The following is an 11,748-nucleotide window of genomic DNA, read 5'->3' on the forward strand; positions in this document are numbered from 1 at the left end:
CATAATGGCTTCAAAAGACTGGTCAGATTTTATGTCATTTATAACAAAAAATCTGCTGGCCACAATTCCAAGGAACTGTATTGTGGAAAAATGCTAAAATAGGGCACACACCACAGGCAAATGGAACCATGCAGTTTTACCTAGCCTACAAACAGATTTTCAATCACTTACAAAGCCAAGTTGAACTTCATGTATTATAAAAATGTGTAGAAAGTTAACTGAACAAAATGTAGTCTACCTATATGATCTCAACACTACACCCTTCAGCCAATTTCCCCTCAATAATTTAAATGGATTTCAAAGTTTATTAAGCCTTGTAATACACAAAACTATGTGCTAAGTGTCTAAATTGAGCAATTTGGAACGTGTTGTTCATAGCATTTACATCATGATTTGCTAACCTTGGAAATAATTTTTAAAACTCCATTATCTTCTTCTTTAAATGAGTGCTGAAATATTTATTTGATGATGATAAATAATTTCAGTAAAGCATTAAAAAGTTCATGGGCAAGTATCAAACCTAGCTCCCCAAAATGCCTATGGAGGCTAAGTAAGGTGGAAATGTAATACAACAGGGGAACCAATGTATGATCCACCTGGGGCATACTCAAATAGAAAACACAAACACAGTGTGAGCTACGCAACACTCATCTATGGGTTGGCTAATGGGCTACAAGTATGTAACTCCCAAATGAAAGTCTGGAACCAGAATCTGAAGCTTTTTCCAAATATAGATGCTTCTTATCACAAAGTCTAACAGATTCTTCACAGATTCTGACTAGTGCAAAATACTTTACATACAGACTATGGCACTCACCTGGAGATTTCTTGTCACATATTTACATGTCCTGGACGGGAGTTAACATATAAATAACTGAAATATTTTTTAAAGTCTTTTTCTTTTTATAAGATTGCAAGTAATTGCTTTAGTTACATAAAAATGAAATGCCACTACTGAAGTAGTGTTTTACCTGTTTAAGAAATCGGTCAGATGCATTGCTGTGTTTGGCTAACACACTTGGCAGAGATGGGTTTGCATATTCAAACTGAGGATTGTAGGTATAGTCAGATTTGAAGAATCTCAGTTTCTCTTTCTCCAGGTTGGTGGGCTTTATAGCAGTCAGTATACAAAATTTCTTCCCAGAAAAGTCATCTCCTTTTTCAAAACTTCTAGACAATTGAGGCTGCAGCTTTGGCTTTGGCAGAGCAGAGAAATGGCGTCGCTTTACCTTGTTTTTGGGTTTAGGTGGCAGTACTATGCTGTTCCCTGTAACAGAGATATCATGTGTAAACTTTATGGGACTCGACACTGAACTAGTGACAAAAACACCAGGCTGCCTTTCTAGGCAGTACCAAGTACCACTGCTCATCACAGGCACTGGGACTTTCATCTTGCGAAGATCTTTACTACGAGAAGAACTAGGAGATTTGCTGGGTTTTCTACATCTTTTGGAGTAGGTGGAAGAAGACTGTTTTTGTGAATAATGCTTTTTCTCCTCTTTGCTCTGTAGTAGGACATTGTAACTACTGGTTCCAGTTGTGAAAATGTCCTTTAGTATCCCAGAAGATAAATGTGAAATGCTTCTTTTGCTGTCAATGATCAATGACTCTTCTGCATTTAGAACAGACTTCTTCGCAAGTTCTTGCTCAGGCCAGTGAAGCTTTTCTGTGTTAATAAACAAAATCAAAACAAAAGAAATAACAAAGATACCAGATGAAGCAAATTGCTTATTATACAAAAAGTATTCTGAAGGTTCTGTAAACTTTATAATTTTGCAACAATCTTTAGAAAAGACATTTTAAATATTAAAAAATATGTTACCAAACTTTGGTCATGCTAGACAGTGTCACTTCTATACAAGCATATATATGCTAAATTATAAAAATTATCAGCTTCAAACTATTTAGATGATCAAAGTTTAATATCAGTGTGAGGTAATACACATAAATAATCTGAATAGTCAACTCTACCAAAGAATATGATTTCACAGAAAAGATATAATTTTCAATAGTATCACCAATATCAAAGTAAAATCCAAGGCATTTTCAAAGCTAACACAATCTTGAAATTGGATGCTATAAATAAAGATAGCCATCAGCAAAAGGAGGACACTGCCTTATTTATCTCAAAAATCATTTTTTAAAATTAAATAGATGATATGTGTATGTTAAAGCATGTTTTAGTAATGTCACTCAATTGGTTGATTTTCTTAATTCTAGGCTACAGGTTAATATGAAAGAAAATTAAGATTTTTTTCTTGCCAACTCTGAAAAAAATTGTAATTACTATTACATAGACATTAGAATATCATATGGTAAATGAAGGAGAGGTCAGCTTTGCCTTTAGATTTCACAAGGGCTTTAAAGAGGTACAAATCACTTGATATACTGATGTTCATGCACTGCTTTAAATCTGTGTTGACTTGCATTCTTTCATTCCACAAACATATGGAATACTACTAACTAGATACATGGCTACGACAAACATCTTTATAAATCCATTGTTCCTGCCTTCAACCAGCTTCTAATCTGGTTCTGAAGGCAAAGCTGAAGATCTGAATAATAATACATGGTAGTGTAAGTTTAAATGTGAAAACCAGAAAATACAGACAATAACCTAGAAATCAGAGCGGGAAGAAAGCAATGTGAAGAAAACAGATGAGACTGCACCTAGACCTTAAAGAACTTTCATATTTAATTCTAAACCAACAAAGTAAGTTTGTCTTAAATCCTACTTACCAAAACTAGATTCCAGGCCAACTCCTATCTACAAATCTGACCTCTGGCCAAGCCTGCTTATAAACCTTTCCTCCAAATTACATGATTCTCTGCAAGTGATATCTAATTCTCTCAACCAGTTCACTTTTCCAAGTCTCCATGGACCCTAATGCCTCCAGCCCCAACCTTTGACTCCTATTATGGAAGCATTTTCAATGCTAGCCGACTTGGACAGATGCCTGCCTTGCCAAGAAACACAATTTATTTCAATTTTTTTGAAAACTTTATCCACATACATCTGTCATTCACTCATTTAAGATTAGACATTCAGGAATCCTTTCTATAATAACCAGTGGTTAATAATAATGATGATGATGATAATAATAATAATGACAGACACCATTTGTTGACAAATTTATGTGAGTTTGGGATTTCACAGAAAACTACATGTTATATCACTTACTCTCAGAAATGTTAAATAATTTGCTCAAGGTTATATGACAATAAAGTAATAAACTGCAAACGGATTTGAACGCAGGTATATGTGATTACAGAGTCCATGCTTGTTGTGTTATATATGGCCATTCATTCAATTATCAGCACATATTCAATATTAAGTCTGCTATATGCACAGCACTGCACCTTTTCTTCCTCTGTACAGAACATAGACCCTAATAAGACATGGTAATCTGAATAACTGATGTACTAAGATAGGTACCAGAACTGTGTTTTATTCATTTCTTCCAACATCTAGCATGATCTGATAGACATTCAATAAATGTACACTGAATGAATGAATGAATGGCAGGACCCTAAACATGTCACTCTCCAACCATTCAAGATAAACAGGTATCTGTAGTTCTGGAACCATTCTACAGTTCTAGGAGATAACTGCAGAAGTGAAAATATAACAGAGGAAAAACCCTGGGCCAGTGGTTCTCAACCAGAGGCAGTTGTGTCCCCCAGGGGACATATGGCAGTGTCTGGAGACATTCTGGTTGTCACAACGAGGGAGGGGTGCCACTGGCATCTTGTGGGTAGAGGCCAAGGATGATGCTAAATATCTGTCAATGCACAGGACAGACTTATATGACAAAAATATCCATCCCAAAATAGTGCTATGATAAAGAAACCCTGCCCTAAACATAAGTTTTTAAAGCTTAGAAGTCATAGGGTTTAGGGTAAAGACCTGGTAAAGTACCAGATCAAAAATGAATAATAATCCAAATATGTAAGTACTTAAAAGTCCTTCCAGTTAACATTTTCTGGCCAACATGTTAAACTTGAATTCTGGTGTCTTAAAGATAACATAAAAGCGTAAGTCTGCAAGGGCTAAATGTCTACTACATGTACAAGCTCAGAGGTAGGAGCTAGACTGCACAGGGTCAAGTTGAAGGTTGATTACACAAAGAAGCCATTCAATAAATGGAAAAAAAAATAGCCAAAAATAAACAGAACAAATAACACTTTCATTACGGGCTGGCAGGTCTCAGTTCTTCAGGGGTTTCAGACTTAAGTGTTGCCAAATGATAGTCCAAATTGGGCAGGCTGGGCAAACATAGGCTAAGGAACACCAGAACCCAGGCTATATAGCTCAATGCCCATGAACAATGTCAGTTTCCCTAAAAAGACACAACTTTACAAGACAAGAGGTGACTAGGAAGGGAAGACTGAAATGGACACTAAAAGGGAAAGAACAAGAAACCTGAGATAATAAGGGTATCGCAAACTTAGAAAAGTCAGGTGAGGAGTAGGCACAGCCAGGGAGGTAAAGGGAGGTAATCAGGTTCTTTTCTCATTTGGGCTTCATGATAAAAATGGAGAAAGTTAAACCAAATTAAAATCAGTGAATAAAACTATTCTAAAGAATTCCTAAATTTTGAGGGCTTATTACATGATATTTCGTTGATTTTTTAAAAAATGAATATTCAGTGTAAAAATGCTTTCTTTGGTTCCTAAGACTTAGTGGCTCTATGACCACAGAGCTGAACTCAAGAGTTCTTTTGTTTTGTCATAAAGCATCAGTGATCTCTAAATTCAGAATTTTCTTTCATTTCAAACAACCTATACACTTCAGGACACTTAACGAAAGTCCTAAACCATCTGCCAAATCCCTCAATGGGGAGTGGGGGATGGGAGAGAGGTGACAGTGTGTGTAGGGCAAAACTCTTTACCCCCAGGAGTCACAGAATTTCAGCTCACTTGCTAATTATCTACCTGAGAGGTTTAGCATCAGTCCTTTTTAAGCTCATCTGCTGAGTAAGGTTTGGGAGTGCCAATGGTGTATTTATTTAATAAAACACCAATCCTGCCAAATGCTGATCTCCCACGAAGTTCATAAAAGTGGGACAGGTGATTGAATAAATTAATTTCTCAGAGTCACACTGATCTTATTTCAGTTGCATTAAAATGTACTATTAGAAAATCTAAAGATTGTTTTTGTAATTTTAACTATTGTCTTCTTTAAGAAAAAATGACTTTTTAATGATGTAATGTATGGTGATTAACAATAAAAAAATTTAAAAGGAAAAAATGACTTTTAAACATGCATAAAAACATAATAAAAGGCCTATAAGAAGATTTCATTGAAGAACATCCTATTCTTTTTCCTGAAAAATCAAAACTTATTAAAAGTATATGCAGGCTTCTTTGGGGGAAATGTACTCATTTTCTCTCAGAAAAATAATAAGGCAATCAATCCTACTTTCTTATATTAAAAGTCACTATGTATGGGCGCCTGGGTGGCTTAGTCATTAAGCGTCTGCCTTTGGCTCAGGTCATGATCCTAGAGTCCTGGGATTGAGCCCCGCATCGAGCCCTGCATCGGGCTCCCTGCTCCGCGGGAGGCCTGCTTTTCCCTCTCCCACTCCCCCTGCTTGTGTTCCCTCTCTCGCTGTGTCTCTCTCTGTCAAATAAATAAATAAAATTAAAAAAAAAGTCACTACGTAATTTGACATTTTAGCCATCAGCAATCTACCTCACTATAACCTTAAACAAAAATAATTTGTTGATCAAAGAAATCATTCACCCCAACCTGATTACCTTATTGAAGGAAAAACCTGGAAATAATAGTACATTAAAGTTGATACTTACCAACACAATGAAAGCTTAATTTGTATCTAGAACAGGAGAAAAGGATACCAGGATTCTTGGCTTCTATTCCCAGTTCTTTCAATGACCTCTCTGTAATATTAGCCTAATCATTAAACCCATCAGTGCCTCATGTTCCTCATCTAAAGGAATGGGAAAGAGAGGAACTCACTAAACTTTGTTTTTCACAACTGTAAAGAGGTGAGGTTTCACAGTAATTATGGCTGAAAGGAAGATTAGATCACCAGAAACAAAGCCTGCTGGAAAATACCATTCAACCAATTTTGACCCACAAAATGGCAATTTCATACAGTTCACTATATTGATGAAACCTGAGAACCTGGCATAATTTATGTAACAAGACGATAGGTTACTTGATTACAAACAGAAGGCAAAACAAAACAATATAGCCCGAAACAAAATTAACATTTTATCAAGTACTTCTTCATCACTTAAAACTCAAATGATATAACATCAAAAGAGTACATGCTGTACAATTTCATTTTTACGTAGTTCAAAATCAGGCAAAACTAATTTATGGTATTAGAAATCAGAATAGTGGTTACCACTGAGGGATGGGTTATAACCTAGGAAGAGGCATCAGGGTACTGGGTGCTAGAAATGTTCTATATCTTCATCTAGGCAGTGGTTACATATGCACAAATTCATTGGGCTACACATTTAAGACTTGTGAACTATACTGAATGTGAGTTATACCTTAACCTTTTAAATGGTATATGAAAAAAAATCAGTATCTTTGAAAACATATTTATTGCCCAATTTGTCTGCATTATAACAGATAACCTACTAATTTTAGTATCTCTAAATTCAACAGAACCCAATATAGTTTCCCAATCGTAAGTTAAAAAAAAGAGAGAGAGATGAAAAGGCACTGCTCATGTCACTCAGGAACTGAGAAAGTCAACTTTACTTCAGGATTCCCAAAAATGCCACACTCCCAGTTAGGAGCACTTCAGTGTTACTCAACAAGTAACAATGATTATAAGGTGACACTGTCATTTTTTGGTCAGAAACTGTTGTGTTATTATTTTACAGTTAGAAATATGCAGGGTATTCTATAATGCCACTCTAAACACCATCTGAAATAACAATGAACATGCCAGAAAACAACCTTCCCCATGGCTTTCCACTTAGGTTGAAGACAAAACTCCTAACCATGGCATATGAAGTCATTCATGGTCAGGTCACTCTGCCTCTCTGGCCTCCTTGCACCATGTTCCCATTAGTCAGTCCACTCTAGTACCTTCCTTTCATTCTGTTAACCCCTCACACTCACCATTCTCTCTCCAGACACACCACCTCCTCATACACTGTCCCCTATATTTGGAGAGCCCTTCCTCCCCTGTGTTAGATTAATTCTCACTCACCCTTCAGTTCAAATATCACTTGTCCAGGACAACTTCCCCAGAAGGTTCTATGAAGCACCTGTCACAGTTGCAGTTTTACATTGGTTTGTATGATGGCCTACTCCAATACTGAAATTGTCTCTTCATGGCATACACCTGTTTGTTTTTGCTGGCTCACTGCCTTGCTTATGAAAGGATGGCCAGAGATGTAGCCAAGGGAAGATAATATTTGAGAGGAAGGAAAGAATACAGGATTTGAATGCCTGAAGGTTGAAAAAAAGAATCATACCAAAATGGCATAAAAAAAAAATGAAACAGTGATGTTGAAGTTTTTTTTTTTTTTTAAAGATTTATTTATTTATTTGAGAGAGCGAGAATGAGAGAGAGTACATGAGAGGGGGGACGGTGAGAGGGAGAAGCAGGCTCCTCGCTGAGCAGGGAGCCCGATGCGGGACTCGATCCAGTGACTCCAGGATCATGACCTGAGCCAAAGGCAGTTGCTTTAACCAACTGAGCCACCCAGGCGCCCGAAGACAAGTTTTAATGGCAGGTACCTACTGCTATAACACAAACAGGAGCTATGGGCCTAAGTGTATTCATCCCATATGGCCAAACAGTGGCCTTAAAACGACTTTTGTCTCCAGTTATTTTTAAACATTCACTTTTGTTACAAAGGAGCTTCATTTCCAGATGACTCGTTAATCATTTCTTTTCATTAATCACTTATAGCCCATACAAAATATGGGCAGTAGGAAATCAAAAATTAACAATCAATACGGCTTCTGAAGCTTTTTGTTACTCACTGAATGAGCTAGAGGTCTTCTATCTTGAAAATTTTATAATCAAGTACGATTTTTCCAGGCAAAACTTATTGACAGCTTGCTTGTGATAAAAACTTAAAAAAGAACAACCTGAGTAAACTATCAGATAATATACCACTGATGTTAAATGAGATATTCATGTTGAACTTTGTGGCTTAAATCAACATATAGTCATTGTTAATAGTGTTCTGCCTTTCCTAGTGGTTGAAAACATGGGCTTTGGAATGGAACTTCCCCAATCTGAATCTTGGCTATTTATTAGTAGCTGTGACCGTGACCAAGTTAACTTCTTTGTGCTGCAGTTTCCTTATCTGTAAATGGGGTAATACTACTACATATTTCATAGTATTGGTGTGAAGATTGAAAATGTTAATGTATATGAAGTGCTAAGAACAGTGACAGCCTGTAGTAAGCAGCCTGTGTTAACTACCAGTATTGTTAAATTCAATATTATATTCAGCTCCTACAGAAATACTCCATGGGATAATATAAATGGGAAAGTATTTAGAATCATTACATTTGGACTTCCAAGGTAAATTTAACAGTAATTGCATCTACATTCTAGAATCAACATTTTAGTGGCTTTAGTATAATAAACTATGTTTCAAAAGGTATGAGAAGGCAAAAAAAACTTTTCTGGGGCGCCTGGGTGGCTCAGTTGGTTAAGCGACTGCCTTCGGCTCAGGTCATGATCCGGGAGTCCCGGGATCGAGTCCCGCATCGGGCTCCCTGTTCGGCGGGGGGTCTGCTTCTGCCTCTGACCCTCCCCCCTCTCATGTGCTCTCTCTCTCTCATTCTCTCTCTCAAATAAAGTCTTTAAAAAAAAAAAAAACTTTTCTGATTTGATTCCATTTCAAACAGTATACATAGCATAGACATCTTATTTTACTTCCCCAGTCAGTTCTACCAGGACATTATATTTAGATTATATTAAATTATGACTAATAAGTCAAAAGAAAGATATTATACAGAAAGAGATTTCAGAAATATTTAATTGCTTCACTCCTGACATTAGAAACCACCAGAAGAACATGGGCTTCTTAGGTATCAATGAGTAGTGAGAAGACAGCAAGGGAAAAGGGGGGCATGTTTTCAGCTATACTCTCTTCATAAGTTTCTAGCTGTCCAAAATGGGTTTTCTAGTATGTTAGTGAAACTGCTTGTCATAGGGTTCTGAAACTACCATTTTAACTAGTCAAGTACTATATAAAAGAAATAAACTATTTTGAAAAATCACCTGATAAATTATTTTTAAAAGGGCTGTAAATTTGATGCTCTAGCTGCCTCAAATAGCTGTTTTAATTCTTACTGAGCTATAGAAACTCACTGCGAAATTATCTATCTCAGGGTATGCAACATGCAGAGTTGGAGTGATTTTTGCTGAATTACAGAAATGGAGTTGAGACAAGAGGAGAGAGTCTACTGTTTCATAAAGCACCTCTCTTTAACTTCCACCTCCACCTACTGAAAAGGCGATCCACTTTCTGTTGCTGACTGGTTGGTCAGAATACCCACTTTCTAATACTATTATCATAATCGTATTCTCTCTCTACAATGATTGTTTTGTTTTGGGGAAATTATTTTAATTGAAATTATTCTAAATCGTTGTCTAAAAACCTTCACTTTGACGGAATCAAACTATATTCTTCTCCAAGGCAGTGGTTTTTTAGATGGGGAGGGGAGTTTTTTTGCCCTCTAGAGAACACTTAAAAATTTCTGGTGACTTTTTGGTCGTCAAAACTGTGTAAGGGGGGGGGGGGTGCTAATGGCATCTAGTGAGTAGAGGCCAGGAGTACTGTTAAACATTCTACAATGCACAGGACAGCCCTCCACAGCAAAGAATTATCTATTAATTCAATGTTAATAGTGCAAAGCTGAGAGACCCTGCTCCAAAACAAAAAGAAGGTATGGTATTTTTGAGTAACTTTTTCAAATTTTTCACTGTAATTTAAGATGAAAAAATAGTGTCCACATCAAATTACATTTTAAAAAACTAATGCTAATTAAGTTGCTTAGATCTTGTGCTTCCTGTCAACATAAATAATAAGATAAAGTACAGTATCAGCTCCCTATTTTAAAAAACCGAACATGAAGTAAAACACCATAAAATTAAGACCACAAGTATTTTCATTGGAAAGGAATTCAGTTTAGAATTTAAAAACCGATAGGAAAAAAAAATGGTCTGTTTGGTACTGCAATGCCTGATACTAAAAAATTCCAGCCTTATTTTGACACTAGCTTCAGGATTAGGCATTTCCCTTTACTCTGTTGTTCTTCATCATGATACTGGACTACCACGGACCCTGTCTTGCAGAAATGTTATACAGAATTGAATGCCGGGATAATGGCCAAGAAAAGCCTTCTAATATGTAATATAATATTTAAATGGTTAACATCCATACTTTTTTTTAAATAAAAGGCAAGTAAACTTTCTGACCTGGGGTCTGAACACCCATTTCTTCAGGTTGGTATAATACATACTACAGAGTGACCTACTAATAATACAAACTGAAAACGTTCTCACTGACTTAAGAATTAAAGCATAGAGAGAAATAAACACTGTGTAAACACTCATATACAGGAATGTGTTCTTTTGCTTAGCTGATTTTTCTGAACATTCTAGAAAATTAGACGCCAGTACCGTATAGCACCTAATACGCTTTGAAATGAAATGTTTAGACACACATTTGTAGGGCCAGTAATGTGTATATCATAATTTACTTCCATAGATTCCATGGCACGTGCTTACTGATAATAAGCGACAAAAGGAAAAGGGACCGTTTTTTCTGTCTTCCCTCCGCGCATTTTCTCTGAGCACCGCCTGCGCGCCGCGCACTGTTCCCGGCGCCAGGTTGAGCGTCCGCGCCCCGCGCGGAACCCACATCCTACCGTTACCTCGGCCTCTGGGCGGTTGGGGCCCCGAGTCGCCCCACACCCGCCGCCAGCGGCCGACAGGACGCTGGCCGCCCCTGCCAACCCAGGGGCCAGCCTTTCCCGGCACTCACCCGTCACGCGAATGGACTCCAGCATCGTCCCGCCGAGGCCGCGGGCGGCTGGCTGGCTCCACGGGCGCGGGGGGCGAGGGCCAGCGGGAACCGACCGGACCGCCTCTAGCCCAGAAGGCCCGGGCCTCAGAGGCGGGTCGCGGCGGGAGGCTGTTCTCCGCGACCTGGGGCAGGATAAAGCGGGTAAGGACAGACGAAGAACGTTCGGACACGGCTGTGAGAAGCGTTCCCTCCAGCCCGCAGGTGCCGGAAGGTACACACACCGACTCTACAGTAGGCAGCTGCGCTTAGAACCAGCCGCGGTGACGTTGCCGCTCACCCGTTGCTAGGAAACGCTCCTCGCCGTCCTCGTGCGCTGCGCTTCACAGAGCCTGCGCGCCGCTTGGGGCGCTAGCGCTCCGGCGGCTACACTCGACAGGACGTGAGAGAAGGGAGGGAAACTACAACTCCCGGCGTACACAGCGTAGGCCCGTGTCTCCGGGGTCTGTGTGGGCTGGGCCCAGGGAGAGGCTTGGGTCTCCGGCCACTGGTATACACGCATCTTGTCTGATAATTCCTATAGACGTTTGTGCCTTGTTCAAGACGGCTGAACACTGCGGGAACTTCACAAGAGAGGGGCGGTGTGACATAACCGCTCCAGCTGTGAATTGCAAAGCCAATCTTCTCCGCCCTTAAGTTAAAAGGTTAGGAAAAGCTAAAACAACTTTAGGTTGAAAGGTGTTAATGAGCATCTTTATTATTTGAGGA

The 11,748-nt window shown here is 38.6% G+C and overlaps 1 protein-coding gene across 1 annotated transcript in view; it reads right to left on the bottom strand.

Annotated features, from left to right (window-relative positions):
• The window catches only part of KIAA0895 (KIAA0895 ortholog), a 43,435-nt gene extending 32,409 nt beyond the window's left edge, over window positions 1–11,026 (bottom strand). Inside the window, exons 1-2 of the mRNA XM_021699336.1 lie at window positions 11,002–11,026; window positions 972–1,666 (exon numbers count right to left, since the gene is read on the bottom strand). Coding sequence (XP_021555011.1) covers window positions 972–1,666; window positions 11,002–11,026 — 720 coding nt within the window. The remainder of the gene's footprint in view (window positions 1–971; window positions 1,667–11,001) is intronic.
• Window positions 11,027–11,748: the final 722 nt, after the last annotated feature.

The sequence above is a fragment of the Neomonachus schauinslandi genome, chromosome 12 (assembly GCF_002201575.2).
Source record: "Neomonachus schauinslandi chromosome 12, ASM220157v2, whole genome shotgun sequence".
Classification (NCBI taxonomy): Eukaryota; Metazoa; Chordata; class Mammalia; order Carnivora; family Phocidae; genus Neomonachus; species Neomonachus schauinslandi.